The sequence below is a fragment of the Chelonoidis abingdonii genome, chromosome 2 (assembly GCF_003597395.2).
Source record: "Chelonoidis abingdonii isolate Lonesome George chromosome 2, CheloAbing_2.0, whole genome shotgun sequence".
In the NCBI taxonomy this organism is placed as follows: domain Eukaryota; kingdom Metazoa; phylum Chordata; order Testudines; family Testudinidae; genus Chelonoidis; species Chelonoidis abingdonii.
The window spans coordinates 118,885,803-118,905,294 of record NC_133770.1 but is presented as its reverse complement, the minus strand read 5'-3'; the positions used below and the strand labels follow the sequence as shown (position 1 = coordinate 118,905,294).

Genomic DNA, 19,492 nt, shown 5'->3' with positions numbered 1-19,492 from the left:
GGAAATGTCGCCGCCGCTTGCTAGAGTGCTGTAACAAGCAGGGATTGATGACTGTGTAACTTCATTTTGATTAGTTTGCTTGCGACTTGGTTTAATAAACGACTCTCTACATGAAGTGTGTGAAGTTCCTTATGAAGACCGAAAGACGGCGAAGACGGAATGAAAGGCGGGTGCTGCAGGAGCCAGCCCTGGCGTCGGGGAGACGGGGCCTTGCTGGCTACTGGCCCATTCTATAACAATGTTCCGTCTCAATCACCAAGAGGAGGTTCAATAGCCTTTCTTTGTGCTTGGGAAAGAAAGATTCAGGAGGGCTGCTGCAGTCATCATCACAGTAGAACTATCGGGAGCATAAAATAAGAACAAATTCAGCACCACAATTCATATCATACTGTAACCAAATGGCAGTTGCTCACAGGTTAATCAAGGCACCTGCAGCCAATTAAGATCTTTCTAGAAGACAGTAGAGATAGCGCACTTTAATTAGAACACTGCAGCCAATCAAGGCAGGCTAATCAGGGCACACTGGATTTAAAAAGGAGCTCACCCCAGTCACAGACAGGGAGGAGCCAGGAGCAAGAAGGCAAGAGCTGAGAGTGAGAGAGTGTACTGCTGGAGGATTGAGGAGAACAAGCATTATCAGACACCAGGAGGAAGGTCCTGTGGTGAGGATAAAGAAGGTGTTTGGAGGCAGCCATGGTGAAGTAGCACAGGGGAGTGTAGTGTCATGCAGCTGTTACAGGAGGCACTATAGACAGCTGTGATCCACAGGGCCCTCAGCTGGAACCTGGAGTAGAGGGCGGGCCCCGGTCCCCTACTCATTAACCTGGAGCAACTGCCATTTGGTTACCAGGGTACTAGGGATTTGTTTAGCCTGGGGCTAACATACCTGTTTCTCAGTACTTTACTGTAGCCATCTGGCCTTGCCCCATCACAGTATACATATATTATATTTACCATCATTTATCACTTTAAGGCTTTTTTGGTCAAAGAATCTTCACAGTTTATTTTAAGTTATTGAATTATCAATGTCAATATTCCTTAAATTTGTTAATCAGCCAACAATTTCACTTCTCAGGATCACCCAGAGGAGTGAAGATGATCAAGTGGGTCTTGCTAAGTTTGAGGGAAGAGAAGACAAGACAAGAGTTACTAAGCTAATCTTCACTCCCCAGGTGACCCAGGGAGCCATAGAAGCATACCTGTTGCACTCCTCCTCCTTCCTTACAGCTGTAGTAGTGGAGCCGCAAAGATGTGGAACTGCAGACAGTCATAAAATCCTTGATCGTATCCAGTATGGTTTCTGAGTTAAGTCCTCAGGCAACAGGGTATTCATAAACATTGAGACCTTGCAGAGTTTAGAAGCTCCACTGAGACACTGTTTCACGTGATCATAGTGAGCAAGTCCCAAAATAACTCACCACCTTTCCAGGAATAATGCTCAAAGTACTAATTGCCTTTTGGGACAGATAAATAAAACAATTGATTTTAGACAGTTTGAGGGATCTTCACAAAGGTCAACTTTAACAATTAAAAAGTCTCTGCTGTAACTCTATGTCCAAATCGTGGCTTTTTTTTAAACCTCGCATTTGGTACAAAAATCCTTAAGCAGGAGATCATAAATGTAAATTTTAGACAGTCTTTTTGAGGAGGAGGCTTGAGGCCCAATGTGGAATATAATAGAAAACAATTTAAAACATTAACTTTGGAGTATTCAGTGGTGTGACTATTCTCATGATAGCCAGGACTGTGGGTCACCTTGTTACTCCCTGCCTCCAGGGAGAGGGAATCTTTCTTGTTTTGCTGGGTGTCAGCTCCCTGACACCTCCAGACTTTCAACAGCTCAGTTACTCTTCTCTGGGCTGTGCCAGCCCTGTCTTCTCCTTGCAGGTTAATAATAGGTGCACTTAAATCCCCAAGGCCCTTTGCATTTTTCTCCTGTGATATCCAGCTCCTGACACTGGTTATTCTCAGAAATTCTAGATTGTCTGCACCCAAAGGTGCAATATACCCCAATTTACCAGTTTTACCTTAAACCACTGCTTCCTGTAAACCAGTGGTTCTCAAAGCCGGTCCGCCGCTTGTTCAGGGAAAGCCTCTGGATGCCTGGGCCAGTTTGTTTACCTGCCGCATCCGCAGGTTCGGTCGATTTGTGGCTCTCACTGGCTGCGGTTTGCCACCGCAGGCCAATGGGTGCTGCAGGAAGGGCAGCCAGCACATCCCTCGGCCCACTCCATTTCCCACAGTCCCCATTGGCCTGGAGCAACGAACTGCGACCAGTGGGATCCGTGATTGGCCAAACCTGCGGATGCGGCAGGTAAACAAACCAGCCTGGACCGCCAGGGGCTTTACCTGAACAAGCAGCGGACTGGCTTTGAGAAGCACTGCTGGTAAACCATACAGCACTTGTGAGCACTTACAATAAAATGAGATGGTAGGTTTAAGAAAATAAGAATTTAACTAGAAACGAGTGTGTGGTGAAAACAAGTAGTTACAGTATAAAACAAAATAATAAAATGTGAACCTGGATCGCTACTTATTAATAGTTAGCTTTCTTATCTAATGAAGTGTATTTTACCCCCAAAGTTGTAGAGCTGGGAACTGGCTGGTTTCCCAAGAACCCATATCCAAACCTTCATGAAAGCAATCCTGTTCAGGTGTTTTCCATAGTGGATTGATCCATAGTGGCTTTCCCCACACACCAGTATACTGAAACAGTCTTTTATCTTTATTCATAGCCAGAGTGATCCCCAGGTGGCTATAACGTTCCTTCTTACTTTCAAGTGGTTTCAATCATTTGCAGTAGTCTTTGATATTTTTTTGACTGTTCTGGAATGTGGCAAGGATAGACAATAGAACCTTGCATTAGCTCACTGACTGACTAGGTAGGGTGACAACTTCCTCTTGCTTGAACGGGTCATCACTGAGACACATTACCCCGTGACTAATTTTTTACTCCAAGTCCATAAAGCATACTTTCAATATAAATACATATTCTGTAAATACTATCTTTGTATACTTCTCAGTGATTGAGTCTTGATAAGTTACAAGTTTTCTATAGCCTTACATGTTACTCTTTTATGGATAAACATCCTGTAAGCCATGTTTGATGTGGTCAGTTTGTCAGGTGAGAGGTGAGAGCTTCTTTGCAAAGAACAGGAGACCTTATGCCAAGAGGTCTGTGTCATGGATGGGTCCATAATTAAAAATACTTTTGTGTTATACTTCCATTCTTACAATAATTTGATTTACAAAGTTGTCATGTAAATATTTCATAACATTGCTACTTCCTGCTTTGCAGGTATCTATGGTGCTGGCTGTCTTATCACAGAAGGTTGTCGTGGTGAAGGAGGTATTCTTATTAACAGTGAAGGTGAAAGATTTATGGAGAGATATGCACCTGTTGCTAAGGATCTGGCTTCCAGAGATGTAGTGTCTCGTTCTATGACAATTGAAATCCGTGAAGGAAGGTTTGTTTAATTTTTCAGTGGCATTATGATATGAGTACATATTTACATTTCGTTAAAGCAAATAGGGAGTTATCTGATAGTTCATGGAAGTCTTTTTGATAATTTTGAGCAGCCAGTTTTAATTGGTAGATTGCTGAAGAATTTACATACATTTCAGGCAAAAATCTTAAATTTGAAATCAAGCTCCCTTTTAATATGGTAATCAGAAAAGATCTCCAGAGTCTTTTTTTTGTTGTAGTCAAATTAAAGCGTATAGGCCAGATTCTCAAAAACACTCAGCACACAGCAGCTCTCATTGAAAAACAGTGGGAGGAGCTGTTGTGATCTTGAAAATCTGACCCATAACTTTTTGGTGTTTTGCTGAAGTCATAAAATACCACAAATGTTCTTAATATTCACTAGATAATTCACTGGATAATTTCTAAATGGTATGGTAATTACTTGTAACTTGCTATATCACCAACATCTTTGGAGGACAAGAAGACTTTATATTCAAGTTTTCTGAAAACTTGGTTTAAAATACAGGAATCTCATGATTGTGGTAGGAAAGACAGTGGAATGAAGGGGAAATTTAAAGTGGACACAAGTTGAGGAAGGATGTCAGTTATTTTTTCTCTTCTGTGCTTCCAGTTTTTCTAAATAGGATGCATAAATAGTTGCACAAATCTGGTCATGAATCAAATCTAAGTTTTGAACTTCCAAATGATTACTTGAAACAGAGTAGAAATGAAGTGACTTAAATTCTGAATTTTTTCTGGTATTAGTGCTTCACATCACCATGCATCTGACTCATTAAGATCAAGGTCTTGCTAGATAGTTTTTAGATAATATGGTCAGGGTGCTTTAGAAATGGGTGCTTTTATATAGAGGGAATTCTGCAGAGGCCAGTATTCCAACCTGCAACTCATGTTTCCTTTTACATTAGGGGCTGTGGCCCTGAAAAAGACCACGTATACTTGCAGTTGCACCATTTACCACCACAGCAGCTAGCAATGCGCCTCCCTGGAATTTCAGAAACAGCTATGATATTTGCTGGTGTGGATGTCACAAAAGAACCTATTCCTGTTCTTCCTACTGTGCATTACAATATGGGAGGTATTCCTACTAACTACAAAGGGCAGGTAACCACCATAGATCAGTATTATGAAACCATTTTTCTCTAGTAGAAAGGAACTGTTTGGTTCCTTGTAAAATTAGTGTGAACTGAGCATGCTATTAGATTTATGCATGCAAGTATGTTAAATTACATAACCTTAAGAGTAATAATGTTAAAGGAAGACTTGCAAAATGTCATAATTTGGTTTGTCCTGTAAACAAGTTCTCAGTTCTCAGGTTGTTTGGGTGGAGCTGGAACTCAAGAGACAATATGCAAAATATGAAATATATTCTTTCAATATGCATGAAATCTACAGAATTTCTTTATATTAGCCATGTGAAAGCTTATCCAGATGAGTAGTACTGTATAGTTAAAAATGGATTATAGCCGGGCCTGAGCTTCAAATCATTAAGGGCGTAGGTTATGTGGATTATCTGTGCTACTACTTTGCAATCACTGCACTAAAATTGGTTACTTCAGTTTGCTTCTATTTAAATGCCAATTTTAATGGCAACCAGTCCCAGCGTCAGACAGCATGAATCTGTGAATGGACCAGTCTGATTTCTTGGACTAGTTCCTTTCAATCAGTTTTTTTTAAATAGCGATAAAATTCTGCCTTTTGAATATGGCCTGGCATTATAAAAGGTCCAGTGTTCTTCCCACTGTACTTAGAATTTTACTACAAAAATATTTTGGTGAATTGTAGTACTTTGTGTCTCAGAGATGGTGGCAAAACATAAGAATTAAATTAATTCCACATTCTTATATAGCACTCTTTTCAACTAATAAATTATTTTCATGGAGTCTCTCCCCTCTTCCCTCCTGTTATATCTGTCACTTAGTATTTGGATTTCTTTGACATCATGCTTTTAAGACAAATAAATGACGTTCAAATACATTCAGATAAAACTTTGACGCTGTAGTACAAGTGATCTTTATTTTACAAATGAATTTGCAAACATTGAGAGAATTCCTTCTGAAATTACAGGTAATTACACATGTGAATGGCAAAGATCAAGTAGTATCTGGCTTGTATGCTTGTGGGGAAGCAGCCTCTGCATCTGTTCATGGTGCTAATAGACTTGGAGCAAACTCTCTTTTGGACTTGGTGGTCTTTGGTCGTGCTTGTGCCCTTAGTATTGCAGAACTATGCAAGCCTGGTAAGAGTCTACAAGTTTAACTTAAATTGTATCAAGACTAATTGTTACAAATTCCCATCCTTAAAGCGCTCTCATATCTTTAAATCTAAGCAAGTAATTACAGGGCTATTAGCTAGCCTATTAAAAAAAGCTACTGCAATTTTCTATTACTGTTCTACGTAACATGTAGAGTTACTAACTGTTCAAGAACTCACCATACTTCGTCTGATTACAGGAAAATATTCTACCAAAGCAACTGGAAAACATGATTGAGAAGCTTTTCTCCCAAACCAGAAAAATTTAACATTACTAATGTTATCACAAGTTTTAAGAAACAAGGCCTTACAACATACTACATTTTGAGGTGGATGATACAGCACAGACTCATTTTATACTGTTTATTCTTATGTTAAACTAGTCTGAGATATTTGCTGTAGCCTTGCACATACAACATGTTAAAAGTTTAGAGTTTAATATAATATCTGTTCCTTCGGGTGCATGTCAGTTTGCAACATAACTGAGAATTTGGAAGGCAATTTACAGTTTGACTTAATACCTAGATCTTTCTACTGTAACTTCTATGATTCTATAGGTTGATTCAAAAGCAAATAATACATTCTAAACTTACTGCAGGTTTTGATTTTAATAATTTCTGATTCTGTGGATCAGAAGAACACTTTCATCTAGTTTCTTTAAAAGGATTAGCAGAATGCCCTTTTATTTCTGGGTAGTTTAGATGTGTAAACATATCAAATCCTGAAACTAAAATCACATCTGCTGAAGAGTACCTAGGCCAAGCTACAGAAACAATGTGCAGTCAAACTAGGAATCTGATTTGGATTAGCTCTTATTAAAGAGGCTTAATTAATCTTCTTCCTGGATAGTAAATAGGATTTAAACATGGTTGTATGGCAGGCTCACTTCCTATGCTTCCCTTAAGTCTAGGATATTATGTAAATCCCAGCCACAAAACACTCAGCGTTAAGGTTGAGATTAAGTTAAATGCTTATAGAACACGTCACATTTAAAATCCAAAACACACATAATTAAATATATCTAAATTAAGTCAAGAAATCCCTGTTAGTTCACAGGACCACCGCTGATCTTAATTCTTGTCACTCACCCTCCCCATTTATAACTCTCCAGTACAAGCTGTAGCTTTGTAGAAGTGTATCTGTTTCTCTGAGAACTGTGAATCTACCTACCATCTATAGGCTGGAGATCTGACTTTTCTCCACATGTTCCTTGTCAGCAATGATCACCGTTGCATCTTCTTATGTATGGAGTAGAGATTACACTCTATCCTTATCTACCACTTCAGTTTGGGATATACATCTCTTGCTCCCTCAGTATGAGTTTGAGATTTCACCCATCAGTTACGTGCTAGAGATCAGTTTGTGCCCTAATGTGCTTACAAGTGGGTCCTGGAGCCCACAATAATTTATAAACCCTGGGAATATGGACCTTAGATTCCCCCCTGGGACCTAATAGAGAGTGTGACTGGATGGATGGCATACTTCTGTAACACTGATAACTTGGTTTCCTCTTTGTGATTTATTGGTGAGGTGCTGTCTGACAATATGTGAATTGTAATGAAGGATGATGTGACAGTAAAACCTGGAATTTTTACTGTTGTCTGTCTTCTGAGTTTAATTAAACATTCTATTTACACTTTGAGTTAAATATATTTTCAAACTTATCGTAGAATTGGCACTAATATTTAAACCATTTTCAAGCTGTAGAACACTGCATACTAGGTGGTAGTATGGAAAGCCTGTTTTGAAATGTTTTAGTTCATCTACGCATCCTGGGTTATCTCCTGCTAAAAGTTAAAAATGCTATGTTAGACATCACAGTTAAGTTTAATACGTTGCAATCTTAATGATTCCTTTGTATCTCAAAGTGCTCTATAAACGTAAATGAACTGAGCCTCGCCATCTCTATGAGGCAAGTGAGTAGTAGCTGCACTTTACAGATGAGGAAACTGAAGCATAGTACTGGCAAGCTGTAACTTGACTGAGGTCACACATGAATTTAGTGGCAGACACATCAAGAAACAATGACAGGCTCTCATTTTGAAATAAATATAAAATAAAATTATAAAATAAAAGAAGCAACTAAAAATAGTTACTGCTGTGTAAAATTGCCACAGGCTGAGGATCATTAAATCTTGATTTTATTGAAATAATTGCATAAGAAAACTGAAGATGCTTACCCTTAATAGGAGAACCAGTTCCCTCAATTAAACCAAATGCCGGAGAAGAATCTGTTGCAAATCTTGACAAACTGCGATTTGCCAATGGAAACATAAGAACATCAGAACTGAGGCTTAATATGCAAAAGGTAAGGATCTCCATACCAATGACTAGCACGGTATTTTGAGATGAGGTTGATATTAAAATATACTGTAGGTGTTTATGAAAACTGAGTTGCTATTTAGTAGAGTTGAAGCTCAAACTCTAGAAAACTTTTGAATTTATCAAAATCAACCTTTTTTCCATACAAAGATCCTTCTCCAATCAGCTGCCCAAAATATCATCATTTTTCTTTCAAATAGAGAGAGAGATGGCATTTCTTATTCCTAATTTAAACAGTCACTCCTCTTCTGACTTACTCTTTGTCTGTGATCTGATAGGAGAGACCTCTATCCAAATGAAATATATTTTATGTTTACCAAGGAGAATGCTCTGTTCTGCTCTTTGGCCCATGCTTCAAGCTCAGCACCTGATGGCAAATCCTAGAGCTCGGAAGTTCTGAATTGTCATGTTATCCATAAGAGGTTTTCTTGTGTGCTCATCACTTAGTTTGGGCACCCAGAACCTAAATTCTTATCTCCAGAAGCCAAATCTATAACCATATTTTGTAAGTATGTTCAGACAAGACTTGTAACTGCTTTGCAAATTGTCATACACAGATCTGACTGGTAGCCAAGATTCCTACTTCCTATAGGAAACACCTGACTAAAAGTGAAATATGTAGGCAAGGTGAGTGAGGTAATATCTTTTATTGGACCAACAAAGATATTACCTCACCCAGTTTCTCTTTAGTACCATGGGACTGACACGGCTACAACAACACTGCATATGTAACGTGAAATGTAGTAAGACAGCTACTTCAACAGTTAGGAACATGGGAACTGCCATACTGGATGTGACCTAAGGTCCATTTAGTCCCATATTCTGTCTCTGACCATATTATATGATTCAAAGGAAGGTATAAGAACCCTGCAGTAAACACATGTGGTATAATTTCCCCCACCACATTAAGTCTCATCTTGATCTCTACTAGAGATTAGCATAAGACCTAAAGCATGAGATTTAATATCCCTTCTATACTTTTTTCTGTGAGTGGATGATATTGTTATCTGTAAATATATCCTATCCTATCCCATTTGTAATCTTGCTGAGTTTTTGGCCACAGCAATGTCCTGTAGCAGTGAGTTCCACAGTCTAATTACTTTTTTTTTAACACAACATGTATTTCCCTCTTATCTGTGAGTACCACCTTTTAATTTCATTGAATGCTTTCACTGAATGTTCTTCTTAGTTGTAACAGAACCTAGTGAGGTGACGCTGAATGAAACATAAGGCTATATGTACTTTCAAGAACTTTAATCCACCTTAGGTAAAAGACTATAGAGCAGGGGTAGGCAACCTATGGCACTCGTGCTGAAGACGGCACGCGAGCTGATTTTCAGTGGCACTCACACTGCTCAGGTCCTGGCCACCAGTCCAGGGGGCTCTGCGTTTTAATTTAATTTTAAATGAGACTTCTTAAACATTTTTAAAACCTTATTTACTTTATATACAACAATTGTTTAATTCTATATTATAGACTTATAGAAAGAGACATTCTAAAAATTGTTAAAATGTATTACCGGCCCACACAACCTTAAATTAGAATGAATAAATGAAGACTCGGCACACCACTTCTGAAAGGCTGCCGGCCCCTGCTATAGAGCATTTCATGTCGAACTGGAATTGCACATTGAAGTGTAAGCAAAAATGTTGGGAAGATGATTGGAAGCCCTTTTGGAATTTAGGATGCATTCATAACATTAACTTGTGGCATTTTAAAGTGTTCCTGAACCTCACTCAGAACAGAATTGACTTCCACCAGAAATATGACTGTTTGTTTTGTAAGAAGGTTGAGATCACAGTGATTCAAAAGTTTTCATTGATTTAGTCGGACCGCTTTAAAATTCTGTGTATCACAAAATAATAATTGGAGCTTCCAAATGTGTCAAGCCTTGCGTGAACCCAGTGAAGGCGGTAGCAAAACTGGTGACCTTTGCACCTAATCAGTATGCTATTCAGGGATCCAATTCGGTGAATAAAAAGGTGGTACTGTTCGCAAACCCCACCCACAATCCCAGAATAACTGGATATTTCTGTCTCTCCGTCCTGCCCTTCCTGTTGAGACCCCTTTATAATCTGCCCCACTGCATTGTAGAATCCTGGTAGCTTTCGCAGATTTTAGAGCAGTGGTTCCAAAACTTTTCAGGGTTGTGCCCTCCTCCTTTCCCTGCTGGGAGCAGAGGCCTGGCCTCCAAGAGGTGTAGGAGTGGGTGGGTGTGTGTGTGAGAGAGAGATGCGGACAGGGGTAAGGAGGCTGAGATGGGGGGGGGGGGTGAAGGCGGGGCCATGGGTAGAGCTACAGCCAGACTGCAGTTGGAGGCTGAGGCTTGGGGCGGAGCCGGAGCTGCTGCTGGGAACAGGGCCAGAGCAGAGCTTGGAGTGGAGTAGGGCTTGTTGGCACTGCCACCCTGCCCCCTCTGGGGGATGGCTCAGTCCCTGCCATGCCCCCCTCAAACATTTCTCTGTGTCTTCCTAAGGAGACCTCTGCTTTAGGGCCTGCTATATCTGCAGAAGTGTATGAGGAGGTGGGATATTTGGTCCTTAGAAGTATTTCAGACTTCCTGTTCAGGATGGCAGCATGGCATCACTTCACATACAGAATATGTTTGCAACCATAATGACTAGAAATTTTAAAAGAGAGCTTAAAATTCTGCAGAAACTGTTGAGGTTCCGAGAGAAATTCTAATGTCTTTCGTACAACTTCTTACAGTTTTTGTAAGTACACTCTTTATTTATTTTGATGTGTTTCAGACAATGCAAAGTCATGCCGCAGTGTTCCGAACAGGCTCAGTACTACAAGAAGGCTGTGAGAAACTCAGCCGCATTTATCATGATTTGGATGACCTGAAGACATTTGACAGAGGTAATGAGATATTGTTAGAAAATACTTCTCCAATGGTTTTGTATATTTGAGTATTTTCATTTTGTTACCTATGGGTATACTTGTTTTCCAAATGTTGAGAGAGAGAGAGAGTGTGTGTGTGTGTGTGTGCATGCTACATTGAAAGGTATTTTAAGCTAAAAAGAGGAGCTAGGTATAAAAATCAATTAGCTTGAGCCGCAGTCTTAAAGCATTATTTGGTTGTCTTGACCATCGTGAATTCACATGGAAACATTTTAAAGAGATTTTTGTTTAAATGTTTTAAAGATGTGTGTGTAGATTAGAAAAAGTCAGGCATTCTTGAATGTGAGTTTTTTGTTTTGTACTTTGTGTAGGCTAGCTAACACTTTTCAAATTTTACTATAGAAAATATTACCTCCCAGGGAACTTGTGTACCATTTTCCACCTCAAATACACAGAAGGCTATTGTAGTCTTCTCAATTTATTATAAATAAACCATGAAAATGAGGTTTTTGGGGGCAACATAATATCAACATGTTCTTATCAATAACAATGTTCAGGTATATATTTATTTGAAAAACAGTGCACATACAAATCCAGTTTTGCTGAACTCTCTAAGGAAGGTTTAAACCTTTTTCTTTAATAAAATAAAAAAAAAAAAGGATAAGAGTTTATTAAACAAAATGACACAACTTAATTATCTGTAAATTCTTTTTTCCCTTCCTGCAATTTCTCCTTCTGTAGCTGCTTTTAGAGATGTGCCTTAAACTGAACATTCTGAAGTGGGCCTCTTACAGGCTGTAGTGCTTGCCAAACACCAAGAAGAGGAAAAGCCTGATGTACAACTTAGAGCCTAGGGATGAGTGGCATGATCCCAGTACACCTCTGATCCCAGCAATTCGGTTGTACAGTGTCCTAAAGTGAGAGACTGTATCCATCCTATATGAATAGAGGATATTAATAAAATTCTGCTGGAAAAGCTCTTTTGTCCAGCTACCCCCAAGGATTTTTTTGAAAAGTGACCTTAATTAAATTTGCAGCCAAATCTTGTGATCTGAAACAAACCAGAGGACAGAGTTGTGTTTTGACACATAGCATTTGCAAGATTCCACCTTGTTTTTGGCATGTTCAGTCTCGAATAATATCTCATTTTGACCAGAGAGGTAATTGAGTTTGGTCTCACAATTGTCTCTAGTAGTCACAGGCACATATCTCAAAACCACTATATACTTTTGCACAGTTAAGCAAGATTGTCAGTTTATGAAAGATGCAAGACTGGAAGAGAGCTTTGCAGACTATGACTGAGATGCACTGATAATTGGCATAGCGAAGCTTGCACTGTGACTCTTGTGCTCGGTTTCCTAAGTACCAACAAAAAGAAAAATTGAGCTGAAGTTCTTAAAATTGTTGCTAGACTATTTTTCAAAGTAGTGTAATATCTTGTTAGGTATTGTGTGGAATACTGACTTAGTGGAGACCTTGGAACTGCAAAATTTGATGCTGTGTGCTATGCAAACTATATATGGTGCTGAGGCTCGGAAAGAATCTCGTGGTGCTCATGCCAGAGAAGACTACAAGGTGTTTATGTACTTTATAACATCTAGTTTCATAAATATGTTTTTCATATGTGGGACCAAGTTTTGTCAAAACAAACAAATATCTCTTGGTCTTAATTGTACTTGAGTTTGGGGGGTGATTCCCCCCTCCCCTCATCTGCATTGTTTATTCCTAAAACTCTTATAAATTAGATTCTTATTTAAGAGATTTTTTTTTTTAAGTGTTCCTAATGTTGGCTTAAAGCTTGTGAAACTGGTTTGTGGTCTGAATTGTGAGTAAATCCAAATGACTCTCACACCCCTCGATCAGTACCTCAGTAACCAGAATCAGCTAGGTATTGATGTGATGAAAGCACAGCTCCTAGTCAGTCCTATTGAATCTTACTGTTTGAAATACTGATAAAGAAGATAGGAACAGTAATGATATGGTCACTGGATATATATAAAAAGGATTGAAAAGAGTTAAACATTATATGCAGATGACATGCTCTAGAATTTCCACAAACTGAGTTACAATCCTATTTAACTTGCTGAAGCTCTGCAATGGTTTTTAAATAAAAGCAGAAATTGACATAAAATTTAGCAAAACAGCTTAATATTAGCCTACACTTGGTGGTATGGCATTATAATCGGAAGAGACGTAATCTTGAAGGATGTTGTTAAATGCATTTGCAAAATGCAATTCCTGGTCTACAGCATAATACTTTTCTTTTTACTGCTTAGGTAAGAGTAGATGAATATGATTTTTCCAGGCCAATCCAAGGGCAACAGAAAAGACCATTTGAAGAGCATTGGAGAAAACACACCCTTTCTTATATGGATGTCAAGACTGGGAAGGTATGTTGGCTCTGGGCTTGGAGGGGTTTTTGTCCCATCCTGTTGCTGTCAGTGGGGTGGAAATTGCACGATTGCAGTGGAAATGAGTTGAACTTTTTTCATAGAGTACCACATTTTCTAAATTACAACACTAATTCTTGAGAATATGAAGAATTAAATGTACAAGGTGATAGAAGAGCCATTCCTGGGGACTATCACTGAATTGGTGTTTAGCAATTGACTTTGCACTTGGAGTAGGAATTGGAATAGTTTTTTCAGCTTAGAACAGGCTAGTTCAACATTCTTATTACACTCTGATAATGCATGTTTTGATGCTTAGCATAAATCATTTATGGATTCAAAAAGAAATGTATTAAAAATCTGTGGTTTTACAGACTCCCTCCTGAGATGATCTACAGTATCTCTCCAATGTGAAGTACTGAGGATCACCTCCCCCTCCAAGTGATTAACCTCCTTAGTTGGCCAGAAGGGTTATTCTTGAGTGGCATGAGGCACTCTTAGAATCATAGACTATCAGGGTTGGAAGGGACCTCAGGAGGTCTAGTTCAACCCTCTGCTCAAAGCAGGACCAACCCCCAACTAAATTATTCCAGATGGCTTTGTCAAGCCTGACCGTAAAAACCTCTAAGGAATGAGATTCTGCCACCTCCCTAGATAACCCATTCCAGTGTTTCATCACCCTTCTACTGAAAATTTTTTCCCTAAAATCCAACTTAAACCTCCCTGACTGCAACTTGAGACCATTACTCCTTGTTCTGTCATCTGATACCACTGAAAACAGTCTAGATCCATCCACTTTGAACCTTCTTTCGGGGAGTTGAAAGCAGCTATCAAATCCATCCTCATTCTTCTCCTCTGCACACTAAATAAGCCCAATTCCCTCAGCCTCTCCTCATAAATCATGTGCTCCAGCCCCCTAATCATTTTTGTTGCCCTCTGCTGGACTCTTTTTTTAAACTTTTCCACATCCTTCTTGTAGCGTGGGGCCCAAAACTGGACACAGTACTCCAGATGAGGCCTCACCAGTGCCAAATAGAGGGGTATGATCACATCCCTTGATCTGCTGGCAGTGCTCCTACTTATACAGCCCAAAATGCCATTAGCCTTCTTGGCAACAAGGGCACACTGCTGACTCATATCCAGCTTCTTGTCCACTGTAACCCCTAGGTCCTTTTCTGCAGAACTGCTGCCTAGCCACTCGGTCCGTAGCCTGTAGCAGTGCATGGGATTCTTCCGTCCTAAGTGCAGGACTCTGCACTTGTCCTTATTGAACCTCATCAGATTTCTTTTGGCCCAGTCCTCTAATTTGTCTAGGTCCCTCTGTATCCCATCCCACCCCATCCCTTCCCTCTAATGTATCTACCACTCCTCTTCCCTGAAAGACAGACTGTGCCTCCAAATGCTCCAAGACCCTGCTGGCTCAGGAGGCAAGAAGGGAACTAGAAATAAAACTCTGACCAGCTCTAATAAGCAAGATTTTTTATTTTATTTGAAACTTTTGATTTTAAAAAATTGCTTTTTCACTAAACTTTTGCAAGTTTTTTTCCTTTTTGAGTCAATTTTCTAGTTTTGATGCAGTACAGGAAATGAAAAAATGTAAAGTTCTGTCAATGTTTTTTTGAGGAACTGTATAAATTTGTTTTTAAATTTTTCACAATACTGGCAATTTTTGACCAATTTAATTTTTTTAATTATATAAGGCCAGTTCCAGTTCTTTTTCATTATTGGGATTTAGCTGTAATTGTGAAGATTTTTCATGCTATCTTCTGGATTTTATGCAGTGGTTTGGTTTGCCTTAATTAAGACACTGTTTTTATATTTTTAGGTTACTTTGAGTTACAGACCTGTAATTGACAAAACTTTAAACGAAGAAGACTGTGCAACAGTTCCACCTGCTATTCGTTCCTACTAATGATGGTTAGCTATCTAAATCAGTTTATGTAATTATGTATGTATCTGCCAGAGCTTGCTGGTATATATGAACATATTAAGTATTCTCTTATTCAGAAAGCTACTGTTATGTTAGTGATAGTTGAAGAATGCTGTCTAGAGATTTCTCACTGATGCTCTGCTTGGTGGCTAGCATATCACCATTAAACAAACGTGCACAAAGCCGTACGCTGATTTTCATCCCTTTGTCAAAACATTTTAACGTGAACATACAGAACTAATGCCAAAATAAAATAATCTGAAACAGCCCTGCCTACTTGTTATAGCTTTTCTTCTTTTTACTTTTTTTAGAACTTCTGGAGCGCTACACATTGAAATAAACTTAATGCATTTATTTTGAAAAAGGGGCTACTGTAATGTGCTGCTTGAGACTTGCATTTCATGGTTAGGGGTGTGATTTAAAGTTAAGCCTCCAGGACAGTAACTTTGTCCTGTTGCACATTACCTATTTATGTTATAGTTGCTGTGGGAACTGTAACTTTGAATTTTTAAACCTAAGATTTAAAGCATCTGTTATGTTTTATTAGTGCACTGTAGGGCTTTATTTTTATTTGAAGAAACCTGATTATTTTACTATAAGGCAAATTGCTTCCTTTGAGCAAATATCCTCCACCCAAAGATAGACTGAATAAACTGAAAATATTCTTAGTCAAGTCAAAACCACTGGAAAAATTAAAGATTTACAAAATATTCCTATGGAGCATATATCTGAGGATGGCTAAATTAGAGTGAGTTCCCTAGAAAAGGACTTTTTTTTTTTTCCTTCCTCCCAACCAAGAAATAAACAAAGGATCAGATTTATAGAACAGGGTTCTTTATAGCTTAATATTGTTACAAAACATATCATGCTTAATGTTAACAATATAAAATGAAAAGCATACACTACAGAATTTCCTTAGCACACAAATACATCTTGTCTGCTAATCTGGGTGGGGATGACAAACATGAATATTATAATTAAATACTGTTGTGTATTTGCATAAAGAATTCCTTTTCTGTAACTGACAAAAGGACTTCAGTACAGTATATGTAATTCTCTAAAATTGAGTTACGAAAAGCTCCTTTACTCTTGATCTGTAGTTCTTAAAACTATGGGGTGGGCCTCTTAAGGGAGGCATGAACTGTGTGGTTTTTGTAAAAACTCTGGCAATCAGCCTATGGTGGCTGGGGCTCACGCAGGAGGGACATGGAGCCCCACCACCTGAACTCAGACTCTCCTTTCCCTACCGCCTTCCCAACAGATAAGTGATATGAAAGTGATTACTATCACAAATACTAGCAACATTTTTGCTAGTACAGAACTTGCTAAACCCTTACGAGATGACTGACTCCTCTTAATTTATATTCAGCCATCTGTCTTTATCCATACATATCAGATTATTCTAGTGTCAACTTACAGGCACTTCACCATTTTTTAGAAATTGATTTTACTATGATCAACCTGGAAAAATGTTGCTTGAAAGTGATGATTCATCACAGCTTAAAAACTTTTAAGTAAAAGGAAGGACCAAAGCCACCTTTCACAGGTGGAGGTTAACTGTCCTTTACTCAAAGCCCAATCTTAAATATGAGACAACTGGTTTTTCTTTTCTACTTAAAATAGCTGTGCCAGTTATCTAACCCTCACTGGTTCCATTACTGAGTCTGATACGGTGCCTATTCAAGTGTGCTTCCCTTCTCATGACAGCTCATGAAATGAACTATCTTGGGTTACATGTGCACATGAACAATGTTCTGACCCTGGGTCTGTGTACTGACAGCACCAAGATTTAATGAGTGGTCATGAATCCTAGCTATCAGGGTTGGAAGGGATGTCAGGAGGTCATCAAGTCAAACCCCCTGCTCAAAGCAGGACCAATCCCCACGTCCCTAAATGGCCCCCTCCAGGATTGAACTCACAACTCTGGGTTTACCAGGCCAATGCTCAAACCACTGAGCTATGAAATTAGGTTATTGTTTAAAGGAAAGGGCAAATACAGGCTAGGTAAAAACAAATGCCAATAAAGCAAGGCCATAGAGATTGCCAGTACTACAGGGCAATGTATAGGACAAGGCACGACTGAGAAGAAAGGCCGCTTCTGTCAAGCGCTGCCCAGGTGCGTTCCCAGGAATGAGGCAGGCGCTGGTGGAGGGGTTCAAAGGATCAAGAAGGGATTTATCATTTTTTCTCTACGCGCCTTAAAATTAAACTTCAGTGGCGCTTGGCGGCCGCGGGGCTCGGCGTCTTGACTGGAGAGACAGCGGGACGTTGCGATCTAGCCAAGCCGGTCCCAACACCGAGGTGCCCGGTATCACCAGGCGGCGTGGCCCGGATCTCAGTTCCGGTGCAGCGGTTCGCTCCGTGCTACGTTTACACTAGTCGGGCCGGGAAGCTCCTACCTGCCGCCTGCTCAGAGCAACTCTCCCGCGCGGGGGCTCCCAAGGCTGTTTTCCGGTAACAGCGGCCCAGGCTGCCCCTTCTTCCTACTCGCGCCATGCACGGAGGCGGCGGCGGCTAGACCGGCCCGAGGCCCAGAGCGAAGCCCGCCTCATGCTGAGCCCTGGTGACCGATGTAAGAGACGCGGGCGTCACCTCACCGTGAACTGCCTCTACAGGCCCCCAGCGCTGCACCAAGGCGCCGTTCCCCTGGACCCCATCACCCGGGGTCTCGCCAGGCCACGCGCTCCTTACTTGCGCTGTCGCTCGCCCCACGAAAGGCAGCAGTTGAGTTGCTAATGCGCATGCTCAGCTTCCCTCACACATGCGTAGTAGCCTCCAAGAGCTGCCGCGCAGGGGCGGGGGGTTGGAGCCGGCCCCACCCCTTGCTGCGCTTTTCGCCGCTTGGCAATTGGCTTCCGTGTGGTTGAGCCCGCCTCCTTGTGCCCTCTCCCGGCTGTTGATTGGTCTGTATAGAGGCGGGCCTTCCTTTCGCCATGGCACTTGCTGTCAGAAAGTAGCTGTGCCCCGCCCCCTTCCCGGCCCCTGTGTCGCGGCTTCCGTGCTCGGGCTCACCATGTACTGCTCACTCCGGCCCCTTCAGCGCCTGGGCAGCACGCGGGGACTCCTCGCGCTGCAGCCGCCGCCGCGCGCCGCTCTCCTGTGCCAGCCTCAGCAGCGGCCGCTGCCGCCGCGCGCCGCCGGGATGGTGAGGACGTGTCCGGGTCTCGCGTCGGGCACGCGGTGACCTCTAACTGCTACCGCCAGCCGCCCCGGCCCCCTGGGGGGGCAGTGCGGGGATCGAGCTGAGGAGTCACGCTCCGGCCAGTGGGGCCGCGGTCGTGCAGCCTCCCCCCTCACTCAGCGTCGGGCTACCGCGCGGGGCGGGTGTGCGGGACCCGAATTTGACCCTGGGCCTGTTAACCCCTCACCCCCGCTGAGCTCGAGTCTCGCCGGGTCCGACGCCCTTGGCTGGGGAGAGCTCGGCTCTAGCTGGCGCAGGCTGGTCCTTAGGCGCCTGGACCCCGCGGCGACGAGCGGCCCGAACCTCTCCCGCTTCTAGTCACCGCCGAGCAGGACGCGGGACCCAAAATACCTTGGCTGGGTGGGCCTGGTGCGCGCCTAGGTCTTGCACCGCTGTCGCTATGTCCGCCCTTTCGTCTGTCCCCGGGACATTGCTAGGATTGGCTTGAACGGAAAATGCGCTAACGTGTTTAATGGCTCTTGATGGGGATGGGGCACTCTCCGCCACTGAGAACCTTTGAACTGCACAGCAATGCTCACCCCAAGCTGACAGTCTATAGTCAGTTGCAGTAAATGAGGGTCATGCTGCAGTCTAAAAACACACAAGCTGCGCAAATACGGGATTGTAAATCTGACCATTAAAATTCCCTTCCTTTCAGATAGGGAGAGGAAAACTGTACCTCCTATAATGTCACTTTTCAGATCTCTATCAAATTGTCAAAAGCTTCCAGGAAAAAGTGAGAAGTTAGGATAGGACATTGTTCCTAAAACAGGCTTTTTAAAATGTTGATTCTGTATTTTTACAGTTTAATGAGGTACAAAGGGACAAACTTCCAAATTAATGAACAAACCAAATTACGCTATTTTGGAATGTGGGGGAATTGGAATTCAATATTTAACTTAAAACAAACAGACGTGTAACTTATAAACCACTGGCCTATCATCATTCTGATAACTTTGTTTGTGTGTGTCCCTCCAGATTTTCCTAGCACATTTTTTGAGTTACTAAGCTCTAATAAGCAACATGTGTTCTCTGAGCTGTGCCAGACAAACTTATGACTTGTACTGTAAGACAAGCTTGTCATTCA

General features: G+C 41.2%; 2 protein-coding genes across 2 annotated transcripts in view; both read left to right on the top strand.

Annotated features, from left to right (window-relative positions):
* The window catches only part of SDHA (succinate dehydrogenase complex flavoprotein subunit A), a 39,735-nt gene extending 24,245 nt beyond the window's left edge, over nucleotides 1-15,490 (top strand). The window contains exons 8-15 of the mRNA XM_032765533.2: nucleotides 3,299-3,467; nucleotides 4,393-4,588; nucleotides 5,552-5,723; nucleotides 7,927-8,045; nucleotides 10,811-10,922; nucleotides 12,349-12,479; nucleotides 13,181-13,294; nucleotides 15,120-15,490. Of these exons, the coding sequence (XP_032621424.1) occupies nucleotides 3,299-3,467; nucleotides 4,393-4,588; nucleotides 5,552-5,723; nucleotides 7,927-8,045; nucleotides 10,811-10,922; nucleotides 12,349-12,479; nucleotides 13,181-13,294; nucleotides 15,120-15,206 (1,100 nt within the window). The 3' untranslated portion in view covers nucleotides 15,207-15,490. The remainder of the gene's footprint in view (nucleotides 1-3,298; nucleotides 3,468-4,392; nucleotides 4,589-5,551; nucleotides 5,724-7,926; nucleotides 8,046-10,810; nucleotides 10,923-12,348; nucleotides 12,480-13,180; nucleotides 13,295-15,119) is intronic.
* A 2,714-nt stretch (nucleotides 15,491-18,204) lies between these two features.
* The window catches only part of FH (fumarate hydratase), a 44,058-nt gene continuing 42,770 nt past the window's right edge, over nucleotides 18,205-19,492 (top strand). Inside the window, exon 1 of the mRNA XM_032765534.2 lies at nucleotides 18,205-18,369. Within this exon, the coding sequence (XP_032621425.1) occupies nucleotides 18,238-18,369 (132 nt within the window). The 5' untranslated portion in view covers nucleotides 18,205-18,237. The remainder of the gene's footprint in view (nucleotides 18,370-19,492) is intronic.